This window comes from Calonectris borealis, chromosome 6 (genome assembly GCF_964195595.1).
Source record: "Calonectris borealis chromosome 6, bCalBor7.hap1.2, whole genome shotgun sequence".
Taxonomy (NCBI): Eukaryota; Metazoa; Chordata; class Aves; order Procellariiformes; family Procellariidae; genus Calonectris; species Calonectris borealis.
In genome coordinates, this window is record NC_134317.1 from 1,515,765 (window position 1) to 1,536,760 (window position 20,996).

The 20,996-nt window shown below is 49.0% G+C and overlaps 1 protein-coding gene across 1 annotated transcript in view; it reads right to left on the bottom strand.

Annotated features, from left to right (window-relative positions):
- Positions 1 to 20,145, bottom strand: part of KCNJ3 (potassium inwardly rectifying channel subfamily J member 3) — a 56,402-nt gene extending 36,257 nt beyond the window's left edge. The window contains exons 1-2 of the mRNA XM_075152625.1: positions 19,468 to 20,145; positions 13,811 to 14,027 (exon numbers count right to left, since the gene is read on the bottom strand). Coding sequence (XP_075008726.1) covers positions 13,811 to 14,027; positions 19,468 to 20,145 — 895 coding nt within the window. The remainder of the gene's footprint in view (positions 1 to 13,810; positions 14,028 to 19,467) is intronic.
- Between the last annotated feature and the right edge of the window lie 851 nt (positions 20,146 to 20,996).

The window sequence follows — 20,996 nt, forward strand, 5'->3', positions numbered from 1 at the left end:
ACACTCACTGGCTCATTATTTTTCTTTCCCAGCTAAGTATCTCAAAGACATATTTTTAATCCTGCGAGCCCCATGACCTGTGCCCATGACTTCCAACATTGAAATAGCTTCCAAATTGAATTCCAACATCAATACAGGATGTGTAGGATGCAGATTTTATTTCTCGCTTGCAGGTCCTGTCTTCCTTCCCAAAGAGAAGCACATTCTTTTTCTAACAGGGCAGCTCTAGGGACTCATTTCAGCTATGATGATAGAGACGAACGGGCAATGGGCCATCAGTTTGGTCTGTGGTCTCACCCCGGGGATGCCCAGCCTCCTCGCCGGGACTGTCCCAGCAAAGGCATCGCATTTTCAGGATGACCCAAACCTCCCGGGCAGCTCCCCGGCAGCTACAAACCCAGGGAAAGGCCAGGCTATGCAAACTGAGTTCTCAAGAGCAATGAAGACAAGCAAGTCCATGATTAATAAAACGCAGCCCAACAAGAAACAGAGTCAGCAGACAATTCTTTATCTTAACTAAGTTTAATGGGCTTAATGTCATCGTTTCTGCCTTCTCAAATGGTTCTGCCTTTCCTTCCTCCCTTCCTCCCTCATCCCAGAGGACTCTGCCCTCCATCCTTCCCACCGGGAAGGCCACAGTCCTGCAGGGAGAGACCCACATCCCCTCTTTGCTGCGCTTCGTTTAAGAGCCCAACTTGGGAGGCGCTTAGGCTGAGTTTAAAAAGGGTGAAATGCAGCTACTTATTTCATTTTTTTCCCCAGAACGAAACAAACTTTCGCTACTGGCCAGGTATTTTCCCACCAAATAACCTCTCTCTACCTAAAGCAGAAATTAAGGTACATATACAGAATATATCATTGAATGCTTTACGCAAGTTACATCATCGACATGTTTGGAGATGTGTCTTCATTAACAATCTGCTACGCAATCGCCTTCTGTTGGTACCACAAATCTTTTTCCTACTTAGTCCTGAAAGCTGAATCCTTACTGGTACTCAAATAAGTTACTTTAAAGCATTTGCCAATGTCTTGAGACTTTATCTGATGCCTTCCCACCAGTACCAAGACATTCCACCTATGGTGAAAATATGGGTAGCTGGGTGGTCCTTCAGAAGAAGGTGGTAACTCCAGGTACCTCAAGGGCATGGCTTGATTCTGACCGTCGGTGCCGTTACGAGAAATGCCAGGTTTGTTTGGGTGCAGACAGCACCCAGATAAACGGCACTCCCCGTCCCAGAAAACAGAAACATCACCCACCCATGCCGCGGTGCGTGTGCGGACAGGACTGACAGCTGTGCAATATCTGAAACGGTCAGGGGTGAGGAAAAAAAAAATCTCATTTTTCCTCTTTCCTGACACTTTTGTGAGTTTAGTATAGTTTCAATATCAAGGTTTCACTATGAGAAAAAACTTAAAACAGAACGAGTCTTAAGGGACTTGGCTGCAGCGATGGAAATTAAGAAAGAAAATGCATTTCTGTACCTAATGAGAGAAATAAATCTTCACAAGAGCCTTCTACCGTGGTGGTTAACCAGGAGATCTTTAACAGTACGGGTTTGCTCTGCACTCCAGATTTCAACTCGCATCCTTGACGTAAATAAAAAAATTCTTGGTGAGAGGCCGTACAGGTCTGCTCCTCCACCTCCACGTGCTCGTTGCTCCCGTGGCACACGCATGCACACACACACACGTGCGCACGCACACGCGCTCACTCATGCCAGCAGCTAACAGGCTGCCATTGGGACATGGCATCCCTGGGCACCCTGCCGACACCAAATACACTAAATACACTACACACCACGGACAACAGCTTTGTACGTCAGCCAGAGGTGCCCACCTCATTTACCCCTCTGAATTTTCAGGACTGAATTTACTATACTTAAATGCTTATACATGTATTACTTATATATACTTATATACTGTATTTATTATACTACATTATCACTCTATGATCTGGCCCAGCATCAGCCAACAAAAATGACCTGATAAGCATAAAAAAGCAGCAAGAGACTCTCTTTCGGAGTTGAAACTCATCCTAGTGCCTTGGGAGGGGTTGTGAAATATTGTCACTTCAGTAATTTCAATATAGAATAAAATACCTATAAAATTTCTAACAAGTTTAAAAAGTCTACATAAGTGATTGTGCAAAAGTTAAAGAGAATGGACAGTCTTTGTTAATAACCAAAGCAACAGAGAATGACCACTTATTTTCTTCTTGGGAACACATGCAAATCTTTGACAGTTCAGATGCATCCTGGAAACTCATAAAGAGTATTTTTGAAGTTTTTCATTAATATTAAAATGAAATTGCCACTATCACTCTTCCCAGTAACAATTCATAGTGAACCTCGCAAGAAATCACATTCACGTTTGAAGCGTGGGAAGTCCAGGCTCCCTCCTTCACCCTTTCCACCGTCATGTCCTTCTAATATGCTCAGAAAAAAATTGCTACCTGGCTGATAAAAGCACTCGTTGGCTGAGAAAATCCCACGGAAACTCCATGCAACGTAGATACACAACCCCCCCTCAAGTGCAGAATTTAGGAAAATCCTACAAATAACACAGTGGTGCCGCTGTAAGCCGAGGGGCTGGGGGGCGGATACACGGCACGGCCTCGCTGGTCCGTGCCCTCCTGAATTAGGACAGGTTACTTGAGATTTGCGTGTATATACTATGACAAACAGAAGGATGTAAATTGTGAGCTGCAGCAGCTACGCTTGCAAAGACCACAGGAAATCACGAGCCCTGATCCCTCAGGAGCAAAGGCATTTGAACAGAAAAGGTAAGAAGTGGTTCATCTGATTGCTGTCACTTTACAGCCCGCTCCTGAGGCAGCCCCTTGCTCCTAAGGGGATTTCTAACAGCTAACTGTACGGTAGGATAACAACAGTTTTGTGCTTATTTATGTGAACGGGGTAGGATTGGATTACTAGGTCTAGCTAGGGAGTGCTCGGTAATGAGCACTTTGTGTCTTCATAGCTGAATTCTCAGGCGAAAGAATAAAAACCTTGGTTTTGTAATAAGTAAGATTTAATAGCAAGAAAAACCATCTGACGACTGAAGGATGCTGATGCTCAGCAGTGACTCTCCAGAATTTCCAAGTAATGAAAGGGTACAAGGGATTTTTTAATTTTGAAAATACGAAAAATTCTCATTATGTGAAAGAAAGGAACACAGCAAAGTACAAACTGCTCTGACCCCTTGTTTTGCATCAATGCAATACTAATTAATCCTGGTTTACAAACTGAGGTCAAGCCAGAAGGGCTTCACAGAGCCGGCTACCAGGTGCAAGACTTTCCCAGGAACTATCGGTATTTCCAGCTTTGCTTTTCGCCCCTTGATATCACAACATCTTTTTGCTGATTTGCCACCTGCCTGAGAATCGGACGGTGCCCGACGCACCCTTCGTTTGCACGGAGCAGCACAGCAGCCCGTGGACCCAGAGCCCGTGCTGCGGGAGGAGGGAAAGGCGGGGGACGGGTAATTATATCCCATCAGGCTAACTTCAAATCACGGAAAAACACCGCACAAAGTAATCAAACAATTTTCATCAGCTAGAAGATAGTAAGGTTGCAAGCAAGGGCAAAAATGGATTTGTCAGAGCAGATCGGGTCAAATGGACTTAACTTCTTTCTAAGGCAGAGGAACGGGGCTGTTGAGCAGCAGAGAACTGGACTGCCTGCAAGAATACAATTTTTAAAATTTATTTTACAATAATATTAACAAACTAGAGGAAAAAAATGAGAAAGACGCAATATATGAGGAAATGGCTAAAAAGTGCAGCTCTCGGAAGTAGGAATATATTTGCTGCACCAATAGAAAACGGAAGATTTTTCCATTTATTTCCCATTAAATTCCATTTAAGGCAACAGCTTTGCTGGAAGCCCCAGCCTGGTCTCCAGGGTGGTCCCTGCTGCAGCACCACCACTCAGAAACGAACGCCTCCATCCTTTATCCTGACCACGCCTGGGATTTCGGGGGGTGTCCGGGACCACAGGGGCCGAGCCCCCCAAGCCCCTCGGGCAGTCCCGTTCGGGAGTTAACACCACGGACCCCCGGCACTGGGATTTCCGCTGCTGCTCCCGAGGCTGCTCAGACGTGCTTGTTCTGCACAAATGCAGCAACAGGAACAGGCAGCTTGGCCCAACTGGATTTAAATCAGATCAATATTAGCAAGCGTCACTTTTGAGGGCTTCGTTTCGGGCAGGGTTAAACAAGAAAGTCATTTGATGCAAATGGCAGAAGCTCCTGAGCCAGCCGTCTCCTCCTCAGGTACCGCCAGCCGCACCGGCCCGGGGGGAGCTGATCTTCTCGGGGCACAACTGCTTGGCACTGAACGGAGAGTTGGGGACAACCCCAAGCAGAGCTACCATGGAAGGGGCTATCATAGAACATACGGTCACAGCAAAACCAGTCACTCAGATTGCATCCGCAATTAAAATGCTTCCTGAATTAAGACAAAATTAGCCATCCTCAGATGAGTATTCTCATTCTTTGTCCAAACTATTTTGCAGGAACCTTCTTAATTAGGATATGCCGCACCCCACTTCTAGATCTGGGCAAATAAAATGTCCCTCAGATTCATGGTGGCTCAAACCCAGATCCTGGCACAACCCATACATGCACATGAGTTGAGCAGGTCTTGAAGTTGATCTTCTAGCAGATCCACCACAGCATCCTTATGACTCCAATACCAGGGCTATTGTAGTCAAAGCTTATTTCTGTCCAGAAATATGAAAAAAATCACTTATACAACTCAGTAGGAGAGGCAGTGATGGTAAGAGGACAAGAATAAAATGAAGACCTCCAATTTACGCTTATTAACTGAAAAAACAACAGGCGAGGTACAGCACAATTTGTGCACTGTAGAGTTTTCTTATTTGTTTATGAATTTCTCAGAGAGGAGCAATTCAGGTCTATATTTAGCAAGCAGCAGCTCCACGTCCCTTCCTGCTGGTGGGTTTGCAGGAGCGAAGTATTCCCTGCCCAGCACTGCGGCACGAGGAAGCAACACCCCTCGCAGCCACGTCGCATTCGCTCCGTGAGAAATTCAAGCACTTGGCCTTCCACACATTTCCCACCAGCGCCCGCACAGCAGCTCCGACCGGTCCGGGCTCAGCGTGTGCTACCGCCGTCCCCCAGCCCCGCCGGGGCGATCCGGCCCCCCGGCACCCCCATAACCAAAGCCCGATGGCTCCAGCTGCAGAAGGGACGCAGCTCGCACGCTCGCGGGCAAGCGGGTATCCGTATTTTTCTTCTTAGATACGTTCGATTTCCTGGAGGCATGGTGCAGATTTATATCAGAGATCAAGTTGTAGTGCTCCTGAGTTTTCTGGATGATTGCACATGTCACTCCCCCAGAGATTACTAGCTGGCGCTTAGCCCTCCAATACTTATGCACGGTAAAAATTGAACTGGATGTGTAGACTGATGGTACAAGGTCCGCCTGTGCCAGCACACACAGCACAAGAAGGCTTGTTCAAGGAGAATGTATTCTGTTTGATTAAGCGTGAACAAGTATTTTTTGCAAAGACATGACTTCTGATGAATCACCAGTTATTCAGATTATTCATGGTGAAAGGAAGGCTCCTGCAGAGCTCCAGATTAAAACCACTATCGTTTTTCTCTCCTATATCTCCAAAGAGATCTAAGGGAAAAAAGGAGAAAGAGCCACGAAGGCTTTATGCAGTGAAATTCAGTACTTTGGGGAATTGCTGCCTTACGCAACGGCTGCAAGTTATGTAAGGGATGCAGCTACCAAAACTGTTCTCTCCCAGTTGTGCCTCCTTAGAACTAGCACACAAACCCATACACTTTTGCTACATTTCCCCAGAACCTTAAATCTTTTCATCAGCATTAAAAAATGCTTTTTCCCCTTTTTTGGTCCAGCTGAGCCCTTTGGCTGTGCTGCACCTGAGCAGCAGCTGCAGGAGGGGCAGAGGGAAGCTGGGCGATGGAAGTCCCAATTTCAGCATATCCTCGCTTTGACAGGGACAAATGTGTTTGCCTGCATGATCAACAAATATTGGTTTTTCCACTAACAGATTTTATGTAATGGTAGCACTGGAAAAAGATTTGCTGAACTGCTAACACCACAACACTTTAAACAGCTATTTTATCGTGTTTAGGTTATGCTTAGAAAAAAAAAAGAAAAAAAGCCACTTTCATTATGCAGAACTGCTGAATTGTTCTTCTCCTGTCACCTTCCCATCTAACACACCTTACTGATGTCTCAGGACTAAAACAGTGGTGGAGTCTCCCTCCTTGGAGATGTTCAAAAGCCATCTGGACATGGTTCTGGGCAACCGGGTCTAGGTGGCCCTGCTTGAGCAGTGGGGTTCGACCAGATGACCTCCAGAGGTCCCTTCCAACCTCAACCATTTGTGATTCTGTGATATTTTGCAGAGAAGTGGTTCAGAGAGATGATTTTTATGCGACTTTACCATTGAGTTATCCCTGGTGAAAGCTGGCTCGGGATCCCCAAGACCCCGGTCCCCTCCCACCGATGCAGAAGGTGAGGACTTCCCTCATCCCTTGCCAAAGGCCATGACGAATAGGTCCACGACACACGTGCAGGCCCATACTCCACCAAACCCAAGCTACCGACAGCTTCAAGCCATCCTCGCGCAGACAGGCAAACCCAGAGCAAGCAAGGAGCCATCGATGTGGAGCAATGCCAGCATGCACGGTGCTGTGCAAAAGTCTGCTCTGGACCTTGGGCTCCTTGCTCTACCTCTCTATCTGAATTTCTGTCCTGTCAGTACAATGAGGTTGATGATATCTCATGAACACCAAGATCTGGTCACAAAAATGACTGTAAGACAGTGGAGAAGGAGAGCGAGAGGATGAACAAGGTGTAATTCATGAAGTCTACCAACTATCAAGGGGTGCAATGTTTTGATTCTGGTTAGCTCCTCCGCTAACCCCCGAGTATTTTCCCTCTCTTCTATCCTCTGCCCGCAACACTTTGCCCACATCTGCACAAACCCTCCAAAATCCAAATGGTAAGACAAAACCAGAATAAATATATTTCATGCTCTACCTTTAAAGCTGTTTAATTTGTATTGGGGTTTCTTTGAAGCTACGCGACCTTGAGAATAAAGCATAGGAAAAACATTTTTAAATAGCCCTAGAAATTATCTAAATTACATTAGCTTTCAGATCTGTATTACAGTTCTTTGTTCACTCAAGTTGTTTCAGTTTTGAAATCATTCCCATGTATCTGTTTCTGAGAGAAACCTTCCCATGGAGACCCACAGTTTCATAATTCAAGCTATTCATGTTTTTAAAAGTAAAACCAGTGGAATATGCCTTTGATTCCATCTCTATTTATTTAATTAAAAAGCCTTGCAGGCTGTTTGATTTCTTTAATCAGAAAATGATGTTAAAAGATTTCCAAAATAACATTTAATGAGTTTTGAAAATGGATGTATATACCATTCCTGCCAGGTTTCTGTGCGTTTCAGGTTCTTATTAACTGTTCATTTTTTTCACAATTTCAGCAGCTTATCGGTAAGTCGCAGGCTAGTACAGCAATTGTAAAAGGCTACGTACTCCTAAATGCACGCGGAGGCAAAGCCCCAGAAGGGAATCCAGCGCAAGAGTCAAAACTTGTTCTCCCCGTGAACACCACCGGGAAGGTTTGCTGACAACGGAGCTTAAAATTCTCCATCACAATAATGTGAAATTAGGACAAGAGGTTTTGAAAATAAACGCTTTGAGTGTTCTTCAAAATTATATGTTATCATAATAATGGAGGGGTTGAATATATATCAAAAATAATCCTAAATGATTAGCAATTACCCTTATGAATCATAACCATCTTCGGCTTCTGAAAAGCCATTTGAACTTCTCAGCTGTGAAACCCCCCCGTTGCTGACTGGCACTCCAACAAATGCAGATAAACCAAACCCCAGAGCCGGCGCCGAGCATCCTCCGGCGTTCCCAGGGAGAGCTCCCGGGGTCTGGTGTTGGGATGACCTGGAGCACTCCCCAGCCTGCGGGTCGTGCAGGAGGTACAGGGGACAGCCAGGAGCCACCCACGGTTACCTCAAGCACCCGTGGCCGTGACCCCTCCCGGGACCTCCTACAAAAAAATCTGTCTGCCGAGATATTTTGCTTCCGTTTCCTCAAAGAAAGGGCGGGCTGGAAAGGGACACCTCCCCTCGGGGAAGGGACGGCGAGCCAGGCTCTGCTGAGCTCAGCCCGGCGGCTCCCCGTTTTCCAGGAAGACCCCGGCTTCCTTCCCTCTAGAGATGCGCTGGGGCCGCTTCCCACGTCCCACGTGTTATTATCTAAACACCCTAAAAGCTGTAATTAAGGAGGGTGAGGAAAGCATAAAGAAATGTTTATATTTCCAGAAATTAAAATTTCAGTGATGAGGCAGTAAATTAACTTAATCAAGTTGGGAGGCATCTATGAGAAATCATTTTTATATGATTTAATGAGAGAAGGCATGGGAAATGGTGATTTTAATCAGCCAAGTGGGATTTATAAGCAAGAAGATCCTGCTTAAACAACTCATTAGACTTCTCCAAAAAATCTTTACTGTCCCTGCAGACAGTCAAAACAAGATTTATTGTATATATTTACTAATTCTCTAAATCCCTTGGTAATATTGCACGTCAAAAGTCAACTGATTAAAGCAGAAAACAAAGTCAAAGAAAAAAAAAAGTCTTCCTAAGCACCTGCTAAAGAAAACCAAGAGGTTCTACGTCCCTATCAAAAGACAGAGCTGACTTGAATCAAATGCTATTAGGACTCCTAAATCCCTATTTATTATAAATACAAGGTTATATTAGAGAGAGAAATATTCAATACCTACTAATACTTTTTATAGTTTGTAAGACACCTGCACCCTGGCCCGCACAGACGGTGATACCGGCGGACTGGAACGGGAATAACATGGGAAATGGCAAAGTGAGGTGACTTATCCTCAAATTGTGCCGTCCTGCCGTAACCTAACTGACACGGTATGGCTCCCAAACACCACGTCCTACGGCACCGTACGATCACACGTGAGTGCAGAAGTGCAACAACATTGCTAAATATATTTTGAAATCATGGTTTATAGAATAGTTAAAGGTTGAAGCATTTCAAAACACGTCAAGAGCCCTGGGTCCACCCCACTGATCCTTCCAGTGACTTTAATTCTCTCTTATTTTTTCTTTGTTGAACCAGAAGTCTGCATTTATTTTTTACAGGTATTTCTGCCTCCTTCAGTTCCAGACTAAGGGCCGCTTCTGTCATGTCACTACAACTGGAAGAAGTGCTAAGAGTATACCATGAAATAAATATTTTTGTTATTTATTATGATTTGCTTGCCGTCTAATTCTTGACGTTGGGGCCAGTCGGTCTCGATAGGACACCAGAGACGCGTGTGAGTAACTTGGTTCTTTACAAAGGACGTTGTAGATCTGAGCGCAATTTCACAGCACTTTTCAGGCAGACACAGAAAATAATTTACTCGAAAAACAAACCAGGAGTGTAGGCTGAAAGCACTAGCTCCCCCTTTAAACTCTGCAAGCTGAAGAACTTTGATGAATATCAAAGCCTTTTCCATGAAATATGCTACAAACTTCCATTAGCAAAGCGTCGGGGTAGGACGCTGCTACAGCCCAGGCAGGGGCTGCTCCGCTGCGGGACGCTGTAAGGACTGGGCAGCGGGAGCAAACGGTGCGATGCCTCTGCCCTGCGTTTCTGGGGCGGGTGAGAAAACAATTTCTCTCCATGGTGTTGATGCTCTTCAAGTCAATTTGGGGGGGGAAAAAAAAAAGAAAAAAAAAAGGAAAAAAAAAGAAAAAAAGAAAAAAAAAAAAAAAGAAAAAAGAAAAAAGAAAAAAGAAAAAAAAGACAAAAAAAGACAGCAGCTTTAGAAAATTGGTTGTATTATAAGGTTGCTTACTGACTACGTGCAGAAGCCATGTTATTTTATCAGACTTCTGAACTGGTTGCGGAGTCAGGAGACGTGGCGCAGAAGCCAAGCAGCACATCTAGCGCTGGGGGGAAGTTTCTCCTAAGACTGCTGCTCTGCTCGGTGCACATCTCCCCACTTGGGAACGAAGACATCCAAGTGAAATTAACTGTTTTCAGAGGGAAACGTTAGAGCTGGAGTCCAATTTTAAACTCAAAAACCAGTTTGCAGGCAGGGTTTCCCGGGAGAACGCTGCCTTGCTCTGCAGCAGCACAGGGACACAGCCGCCACGACAGTCCGCAGGGAAGGGGCGCGCATCGCTACCCGACTTCAGCGGGACGCGTGGACCTCTTGCCTTTGGAGAGAAGCCAAATGCCAGGACTGCATCATTGCACAAATTCATCTGTTTTCATTGCATTCTAGTATTGAAACACAGAGTTTCAAAATCCAATTCAATTTCAATTCAATTTAATGATACAAAATGATGATGATTTTTTTCATGCAGTAATTGATAGGAGCTACAAAGGCAGCTTTCTACGCTGAAAGGTAGAAAGTTCTTCACTCTGCAGTAAACATCTATTTTACCCCTGGGGTGCAAGAGAAACCCATCATAAGAACAGGTTTGTAGAAGAGACTTGCTCTCCGGAGGCTGCTGTCCTATCTACACAGGTTTCACTCGTAATTAAATTAAATACCGCTCCCAGTAGGATGAACAGAACCTTGTGATTGTACTTCAAAACTCAGAATACGAGGCACCACAGCCGAGGTCCATCAGAAGGGACTCACACCAGTGGAAGGGCTGAGAGGCAGGCAGGAGCATCGCCTGAAGCATCAGCTGGGCTGACGCTGGCAGCAGAAGCCATCCCCTACGTCCCTCAGCCTTCCTCTCCGCTCAGCCTCGGCTCTGGGCTCTGGTCCTTCTGGGCTCGACTGGACCAGACGCACAAAGAAACCCTAAACCCCTCTCCCCTTCGGTTCAGCTCAGTCCCCGCTTCAAACACTCGCAGCTGTAACTTCGGCTCGTTTGCAAATCAACCACAGTTTATTTAATCTTCCTCCAACCTCCTTCCCGCAGGCTACATATTCATCATCCGCAGGACGCTCCTAACTGCGCGCAGATCAATCGGGCTCGCTCGGCCCCTGTGAGACCCACCGGTACCACCGCTCTCTCTCCAGCCACGCGCAATTGAACTTAATTGGAAAAGCCTTTTTAAATGTATGACCTACTCACTGACTTTCCAAGATAAAAAAAAAAAAACAAGCATTGTTTTTGTGCCTAACCAAAAATAGCACCCTGGTTTCCAAACAACTGCAAGTTATTTCTGTTCTTTCCACGCCAGCAGACGTGTAAGACACGTATTGCACTTCTGACATCATTTACACGCCACAGCACGGGCAGGTAACCGCTTACACCAAGGAGGAAGAAAGCACAGACCGAGTCTCCTCCCGGCTTTATCCACAAAACACCCAACAGAGCAAGCTGCAAATTATTTTATAACATTTCTAATAATCCCCTTCAAGTTATTGCTTCTGTTCTGGGGTGGCTGTGGGCGGTTAGATGCAAACCGTAAGTTAAGACAGCTTAGATTTCTGCAACACATTATTTCCACAAAGAGAAGAAACCTATTTTGCATAACATGTACTATCAATGACGAGGTTGATGTCTCCTGACCTTCCGTCAGCCCAGCGCCAGCCGTCAGCACCAGACTCAGCTTCTCAGAAAACTGCCTCTGAACTAAATCCCTTTTACCTTGGCAGAGGTATTCAGGTACATATCCCATATGAAACCTTTCCCATTTGTCTTGATACGTAATGTACATTCGTAAACACAAATTGCACGCGCTTGTGTACACAGATTACTGTATGTTCCCAGAGCAAGACCTCTCTTGCCAAATGTGTTTTGGCTTTAAGGGGAATGATGGGGGAGCTGGAAACTGTAATAAAGAATCTGCTGGGAGAGCACCAGGACAGAGATGGGTCCTGACTTTCTGCAAGTTTTAAACCTGCTAAGTGGTTTAAAAAGGGCATCCTTTAGAGGAGATTGCCCCTTCCCTCGCGTCTCTTCTTGTTTTCCTTACCCCAACCAGGCTCAGCAAAAGCTGCCTACTGGCAACCATCGGTGAGAGGTGCTGCAGCTTAAAATAAACTCCCAGAGCTTGTGCCAATGGCGGTGCCATGAAGGCTTGTTGCCTCCTCACCACCTGCGGCACCTCCACCTTCATATTTACGCATTCTTGCCATCACCGATACTGGTTCTCCTCCAGTCCAGCTGCCCTCCGGCTCTATACTCTTCTCTTTTCTCATTTACTCACATTTTTAAAGATTTTTTCAAACTTTAAAACCCTTTCATCCCTCCGTGTTTTACCAAGATAGAGCACATTTTGCTCTATTTTACCCAATATTCATCTCATCCTATAAAACTAGGTCACAAAATTTACAAGCTTATATGAGTTAGGCTTTACAGACCCAGAAAATACCTCCTTTTTTTTGTTGTTCTTTGTATAATTTCTAAGTCTGAAAATATTTACAAAAATAAACTCAAAAGTATACAAACACACCGCTTTGTTTTAAAATTCTAATGAGTTATTTACAAAATGCTTTTTCTTCAATCATTTCTGTTTTAAAACAGTTCTGCTAGGAAAAACAACAACTGGAGTCCTCTGGTCTGCGCGTCAGCCCTAAAGTCCTTACGCCTGCCAGCTATGCTAATAGCAGGGAGTTTTTCTTGAAATACCAGGGAGTGTTTTTTGAAATAGCAGGGAGTGTTTCTTGACCAACACGGACGATTCACCTCTGCTGCCCGCAGCCTCCCGGGTACCAGGCTGAGTTACCGGAATACTGCAGCCCGAGGCTCTTGGAGGTTGCCTCCTGCGCTAGAAAAGCAGCCCAGCACAGAAACGCTGGGACAGCAGCATATGGACTGAAAATGATCAAAGATATTCTGAACATCCCCCCTAAGCGCTCCCCCGTGTGTCCTGGTTTCGGCTGGGATGGAGTTAATTTTCTTCCTAGTAGCTGGTACAGTGCTGTGTTTTGGATTTAGTATAAGAATAATGTGATCACACACTGATGTTTCTGTTGTTGCTGAGCAGTGCTTACACTGGTCGAGGACTTTTCAGCTTCCCACGCTCTGCCAGGTGCACAAGAGGCTGGGAGGGAGCGCAGTCAGGACAGCTGACCCAACTGGCCAATGGGTATTCCATATTGGAATATATGGAATTTATATATTAGTATATAAATAGGGGGCGTGGTCCAGGAAGTAGCAATTGCTGCTTGGGCATCAGTTGACAGGCGGTGAACAATTGCATTGTGCATCACTCATTTTATATATTCTACCATTATTATTATTATTATTATTATTATTATTATCCCTTCCTTTTCTGTTCTATTAAACTGTCTTTATCTCAATCTACGAATTTTACTTTTTTCCCCAATTCTTCCCCCATCCCACTGAGGGGAGGAGTGAGCGAGCGGCTGGATGGTGTTTGGCTGCCTGCCGGGCTAAACCACGACACCGCGGCAGGCAGCAGCCGGGGAAGCGAAGCAATGCACTCGCTGGCTGCGGGAGCATCTGCCCCAGCCCCAGCCGGAGACGCAGCATCGCTGCCGGGTGATGCCACAGGAAGCACAGCACAACCCACCCCGCCGCCGCATCCTCTGCCCCACGCTGCCTCGCCGGGAGCACTGAAGCGCATCACCTTGGTAACAGACATATTGCCAAAAATCCCTCAAACGTTTTTTGTAGGAAAATACAACTTTGGCTGTCTCAAAGCATTTGCAAAATTTGACCGTGTGGTTGGATTAAAGGGCAACCTGAAGCACCCAATGTTTCGAACGCGGATGGTAAGACCTGCGGGGCGACATCTGCTTCGCGGAGCATTTGCTTTCTCTACTCACCCGTCGTTTCCACGATGCCCTCCAGGATGACGACAATCTCAAACTGCTCCGTTTGCATGCTGCGCTGGGAGAGGTCGTAGAAGGGGCTCTTGGCATCTATCACGTGGCAGATGGTGAGTGGGGACACGAGGAAAAGCTGGTCGGCGCCCGTGCTGAAGCCCACGTCCAGCTCCAGCTGATCGAGCGGGAGGAATTCGCCCTCCGGGGTCTGGCGGGACTGGACAGGCAGCGAGGGGAGAGACAGAGAGAGAGACATCACTGCTGAGGCAGCCATCGCCGAGGCACCCCGACAGCATCCCGCATCCCTGCCAGCGCTCTGCACCACCCGTCACACGAGGCAAACCCCGGTCCAGCCACATGGCCCTGAAACGGGTGGAAGCCCAGCGCTGGCCCTGCAGAGCCGGGATGAATTATTTCTGACACACATCTTACTGCAAGTGCAGCTCACCAACACAGGAGCCCTGGAAGGACACCGGCCACCGACACGAATGATGGCTCTGCCACGGACCCGCAGCATCGCCCACCAGGAGAAGACGAAGCCGGCGCACCTTGAGGCTCCGGCAAGCCGAAGCCACTCAAAACCTCACAAAATCTGTGCTGTGACACAGTGACCCCAGGCAAGGGTTCACAACCACCTCCAGGGTCCCTCCACAAACAGAAACTCCTTGCAAAAAGCGGCAGCAGTTAGATTTACCCAAATTCACTCAATTTATGCAAATTTACCCAATTTACCCAAAAGAGAGAGTTCCCCAGCGCTGGCTAACAACAACCGACATCAGCCCCAATCCGCTGAGCACACAGCTCTCCAGGGAAGTTTTTAGATCGCTGCCCTTTTGACAAAAGAAGCCTGGAGAGGGGGATGCTGTTACTGCTTTAGTTAGAGCTGCCCGCTAAGACACTAAAACCCACAATTTAACAGCTACATAACAAGTCCATAAAATCACGCCTAGAGCTGAAACCTCAAATTCAGCGCACCGGCTCGTGCACCTCGCTGCAAGCGGCGCTGGGCACCCCTACTCCTAAGGAGCACTGTCAGCAGCACAGCCCTGCCCAAACGCTCCCTCTCCGGCTTTTATTTCTTCTCCCCGTGTTACAAATAGGCAAGAACAGAACATTCTAGCCCTTCCTGGTCGTGATTTTTATTATAGAATTTTCCATTATTTGCTACTCAGATTTTAAAAAGAAGTGTTCCAAGCTGCTGTATTCATCATACACAGCCAAAACCCAACGCTAAATCACTACTTGAGATGCATTTCCATCGTTCCCGACATTGTGAGCTGATGTGAAACTTCCCATATTGAGCAATACCACTGACTTGAAATGGGATTTTTTTTTAATGGGAGCACGATTACACTTGCAGGAAGAAGCATAATCTTTCCTCTAACTTTTTCTGTTTCCATTCTCCTCGTTATTCAGCTCTGCCGCACTACGTACGTAACTGGGGGGTAGATGCCCCATTGGCAGGGACCAGCGCAGCCGTCACCTCCGGACCACCGGCGCTCCTACAAGTGACACCAGCGGCTCCTGGCAAAACCCGGTCCCCTGCCCCCGGTAAAATGTCCGGCACTGGCAGCTGCTGGGGGGTGGGAGGTCGCCGGGTGCCCACGGGGCAGCCCCCAGCGAGGGTGCAGGGGGTGCAGCTGCGGGCAAGCCCCCGGACACGGGGGTGGGAAACGGTTGGGAGCCTAAAAGCTCCCTAAACGGCAGCAGACAGAGCAAAACTGGATTATGCGACTCGCTTAGGATTTGGTTTCTATTTTTAAAATTTTCCCTGAATGGTGGCTGGATTTGAAGGGGATCTAATCCCAAACAAACGATCGTGTGTTTCACTGCCCTGAAGTTCCGACTAAGAAATGCGCTCAAATTTTTGTGTGTGAAAATTCAGATTTATCACACCTGCCTGCGCTACCCCATCCTAGCACACGCCATGCAGTTTTAGATAAAGACATCAGAGCCAAGAAACATCTAGAGCACATCTGCATAAATATCCTGCCTGCAGGGTTTTGTTTGTTCTTTCTTTAGAGAGAAGTCACTTTTCAATGAAAAGACAAAAACACAAGCAAAGCACCAAATAACACCCGTAAGCAGGGCAAGGAGCAGCTTCCATCAGACATCCCACACCCCTACAGTATTGTTACAGCCACAGGGGAGGCGAAGGCTGGCCCATTTCTGGGCGACGCTGTCACTCTGGGGACACCGAGACCCCCCCTAGCTTGGCTTTGGCTTTGGGACAGAGGAAAACGGTGGCCCTGGGTCAGACGCAATGAAATGCAATTAGGAATTGCACGCGCCGGGCTTCGTTATGAAGGCTAACGTTTGGGGATGTCCTCTAAAGGGCTGGTTGTAAAAGCTCTGGCTCTTCTTCAGCTACCATCGCTACTGTCCAAAATGTTTTGGCTTTACGTGGCACTTCTCCATGGCTGCTCTCCAAGGAATACCCAGCGGTACCTCAGCCTGAACCAACCAGCCAAAACCCCCTACCAATGCAAGGAGAGGATGACAAAGCAGGGTGAACTATTATTTTGCAAAAAATTCCTATATAATGGACATCTTAGCCGATGGAATAGTGATGAAAAAGGAGAGTTAAAGACTATGCGGTACTTGAGGGACACGGCAAAGCCCAGGGAAAGAGGCGTGAACTTCAGATGGGGGGAAGAAAATGATGGGGAAGAAAGGTTAAAAACGGGGGGGCTGCTGCCTGGCTGCCACGAGCTGCAGCCGCTGCTGCGGCGCCGGGGGGACCCTGCTCCCGCTCCCGCTCCCGCTCCCACGGCATCGGCACGCTACCACCGCTTGCACTGGAGCTCGCGGGATTCCCGGGTCTGTCACAAAAACCTCCTATTTTACAGCTGCAGTAAAATCAGGTGTTACGTTATTCAGCTGTGAAGTCATAGACATGAAGCATGATTGCTTCTGCTCTGAGGGAACTGAGATAAGGATTGAGAGCTAAAATGTTACAGACAAACCAAACATTATTTTACAACTACCCCTGAGTTACAGGCAGTATTCAACCCAAAGCAGGGTGAGAGAACTCGTACTATTGACTGTTTTGCTATTCGAGCCAATGCATTTGTCAAAAGAAACAACCTTGAGTGACTCTTTTGACTCAATGTAGGGAGGAAAGTACAGGGCTTCTAAGTTTCATCCAAGTTCTCCACAATCTTGGAGATTCATTTAAAAAAAAGAAAAGAATATTACAATGAATGAGTCTTTGCACTAACTTGCCACTTTTTTATATTTCTTTTTTTCTCCACTATGGTCTAAGCTTACTGGGGAAAAAAATTTAAAAAATGAAAAACAGTGTATCGGGATTTCCAACTTTACAAAGATTTTGCAAGCAAAATAACCTTTTACCAAAAAAAGCAGCGTTTCAGCAGAATATCTGTGAGCAGCCCTACAGTTAACTCTGCCCTCCTGGTTTTGCAATAAACCTGCAATAAAGGTTACATGCAAACCAAGGCAGAAACACTGAAGCAGCAATTCCCCCCTGCCACATCCTCGTGCTTCTGCCAGCCGGAAGGACTGTCCGTGCATGGCAGCACCCCCTGGAAGAGAGATCGCTCTCCCTGCTGCAATCCTTTTTTTCCCCTCTTTTTTTTGGCCGGGAGGCCTGGCCAAGCACTGCTCCCCCGCAGCAGCGAAAGGATGCAGCGTGCAGAGACATTTGGCAGGGGATGCGCAGAGCCAGCTATCCCTGTATCCACAGAAAAGCCACATTTCGGCCCTTTATTACTCTTCTCCCTCTCCCTCCACATTTACAGCTGCCCGTGTACAAGCTCCTGCGGGTGGGCAGCTTTGGGCCGGGGAAAGCCCCTCAGCCTGGCGGCAAGGGGACTGCGGGATGCCCGCAGCGTGCCACCACGGCCACGATGCAGCCGCCGGCACCGACAGCGCCCACGCCGGTGGCATGCCTCGCGAATGGCCTTGGCCTTCTCCTACCAGGAACGATGCCCCAGGATGCAAGCGCAGCTTGCTTTGTTTGAGCTGCTGCTACGGCAGGGTTCCCTGGGCTCCTCTCGGTTTCTTGCTATTTTCAAAACAGCTGCAAAACCTTCACCCCTCTGACTCCAGCACTGCCTTCACAAAACCAGAAGAAACGATGGCTTTGAAGCTGTTCTTTCACATGTTTAAAGTTCAGGACATTTTCTGGAGCCACACTATGTTTTAAGGTCCAACTTTTAAAACTCCCCCCGCAGCACCTCTGGATACAAAAAAAAGGGATGTTTTCAAAATTTGTCATGGAAATGACTCATTTTGATTCTTTAAAGCTATTAAAGAGCTACGTTAAATGTGACAGTCTGACCTCTCCCTAGTCGGGATGGCCTCGTCGCACAAGGCAGTTGGAGGGGTCACCGTGGTGCCCTCTAAAGACTGGATGATTACTTACCAGGCTAATTGCACGTCACTCAATTTACCCCTCTAAACTTCCGACATGAGGAAACAGTCAGGGATAGCTCAGATCGGGGAAAAGCGTAACTGAGATTCCAGCTGATTACTCAAACAGAAAAGAACAGGAATAGCTGCCTCCAGGTCAGCTGCAGCGAGGGCATCTTCACCGGTGTCGGTCCCCAGCTACTGCACTCATCTGGGCACGGCAGGAAGGAGACAGATGAAATTATGGAGATTCTTTAAATTCCTCTTCCCCCCCGGCTTGCTGAGTGCGAGCACTACCCCTCCTTCTGGCCACAGACTCCCCCGTGGTTTAGGATGCAGTGGGGGTCCGGCAGCCCTCACCGCACGCAGCCATGATCCTGCCTGCAAAACCCCCATCGGAAACACGTATTTGGGCCAAAACACGACAACCTCAGAAGGCTCCGAGCAAAACGCACTTGTGCTTCGCCGGATCCGGGCACAGCAGACGGGGGATGAGCACCCCTCCACGGGGGGCAGCCAGAGGAGCTGGCTGAAGAAAGCACGGCAGCCCTCCAAGTGGGGTCCCCCCCTGGCAAGGGGACCCTGCCTGCCCCTATAGAGCACCCACCCCATAGGCAGAGTACCCACATCCCCTGGCAGCCGCAGAAACATGCAGGGTGCTCTGCATGCATCAAACGTCACCCGAGCCATCCCCTTCCACGCTTATTTCATCTCCCCTATGTATTTGCGGCCATTGTAGCAAGTCTTAAGTAAACACTCAGTTTTCCCTAGACATACAGGACCATCAGCACGATTTTTAAATGTCTAACCCTGGCATTCTGCTTTCCACGAAGTTCATGTACCACATAAATAAAGTTCTGCCTGACTGGACTCATCGTTGCCCGAAAGCACAGAAATATTCCAGAAAGGCAAACAGTTTTCTTTTAAAACGCACACCAAGGAATTCAAGCTACAAAGTATTTACTTGTCAGAGAAATCTAGCATTTTATAGAAATATATAAATACGCATGTAAACCCAGCGCTGAATAGAAATATTATCCTACAAGGCTGCCGGTAAATCAGATGGCTGAGAGTAAATCTGATGCCTGACGGCTGAGCCCAAGGAGCATCGCAGGGACACAGAGGCAGCCCCGGGCAGGAGCAAGGGAGGGCGAAGCTCTCCTACCAAAAGGGTGCTCGGAGAGGCCGGCAGCGCCGGCGCAGCACAGAGGTGGGAACACGGAGGGAGATTGTGGGACATGCCCGGGGGACCAGCAGCGGCAGCATGGCAGGACAGCACTTACTTTGAGCAGCTTGCAGCGGATCTGCGCGGAGACCATGTGGCTGTTGCGGAGGTTGCCCACCCTGAACATGAGGGTGAGCTTGCCGTCCCGCATGGAGATGGCGGCGTGCTCGCTGAACATCAGGGTCTCAGCCCTCTTCTTGGGCTGAGACATCTTGATGAACATGCAGCCGATGAGGAAGGCATCCACGATGGAGCCCAGGATGGACTGGAAGAGGAAGAGGATGATGCCCTCGGGGCATTTGTCCGTGATGTAGCGGTACCCATACCCGATGGTGGCCTCAGTCTCTATAAAGAAGAGGAAGGCAGAGGGGAAGTTGTAGACGTTGGCCACGCAGGGGGTGTAGCTGTCGTCGTGCGCCTTGTTCAGGTCGCCCCGCATGTAGGCGATCACCCACCACATGGAGGCCATGAAAAGCCAGGCCACGGTGTAGGTGAGGATGAAGATGAAGAGGTTCCAGCGCCACTTGAGGTCAACCAGCGTGGTGAAGAGGTCCGAGAGGTACCGGCTGGTCTCGCCGCCCAGGTTCCCGTGCTGCACGTTGCACCGCCCGTTCTTGTCCACGAAGCGCTGCCGCTTCCCCCGCGGTGCCGCCCGGGGCGGCGGCAGCCCCCCGCCGCTGGCCGAGGTGCTCACCACCTGGTACTCGTCCCCCAGCTTCCGCCGCAGCGCCGACATGCTCCGCTCCGCGCTGCTCCGCGCTGCTCCGCGCAGCGGCAACAGCACCGCCGCCCGCCCCGCCGAGCCGAGCCCGGCCCGGCACCGCCCGGCACGGCACGGCACGGCCCCGCGCCCCGGCCCCGCGCCCCGGCACCGCCCGGCCCCGCCGCTCTGCGGCCGCGGAGACTCCGCTCTGCGCGGCCGCCACCCACGCGGAGCCGGCGGCAGGGGCGGCGCGGCCCCGGCAGGGCAACACCCGCCCCCCGCTCCGCCCCCCGCGCACCGCCCGGCTCCGCCCCGCGCACCGCCCTGCGCAACGCCCCCCGTTCCGCCCCCCGCGCAACGCCCCCGCGCACCGCCCCGCGCAACGCCCCCTGTTCCGCCCCACCGCGCACCGCCCCCTGCGCACCGCCCCGCGCAACGCCCTCCGCGCACCGCTCCGCGCACCGCACCGCGCACCGCACCGCACCACGCCCCCCTCCACCCCGCGCACCGCCCGCCGCGCACCGCCTTCCGCGCCCCGTCCACCGCGCCGCCCCGCCCGGCGCCCTCCTCATCCTCAGCGCACACCTCATTTTCCTCACCCTCATCATCCTCCCCTCCGCCGTCCGCAGCCCGGCTCCCTCCGTACCTCCTCCCCTGCCGCGGTGGTCTGGACCCCCGGGAGAGGGGCGGCCGGGGGGGTGAGGGAAGGTGGGGCACCCCGACTGCTTCGTGCTTCATTTTATTTTTATTCTTTTGCACCCTTCAGCCCCTTCACTTCACCCAGCGACTGGAAGAAAATTGTCAAGAGGAACAAAAAGGACAAGGAAGACCTATCGTCAGCAAAGACAATTAACGGGATTCAAAATATATGTTAGCAAGCGCAA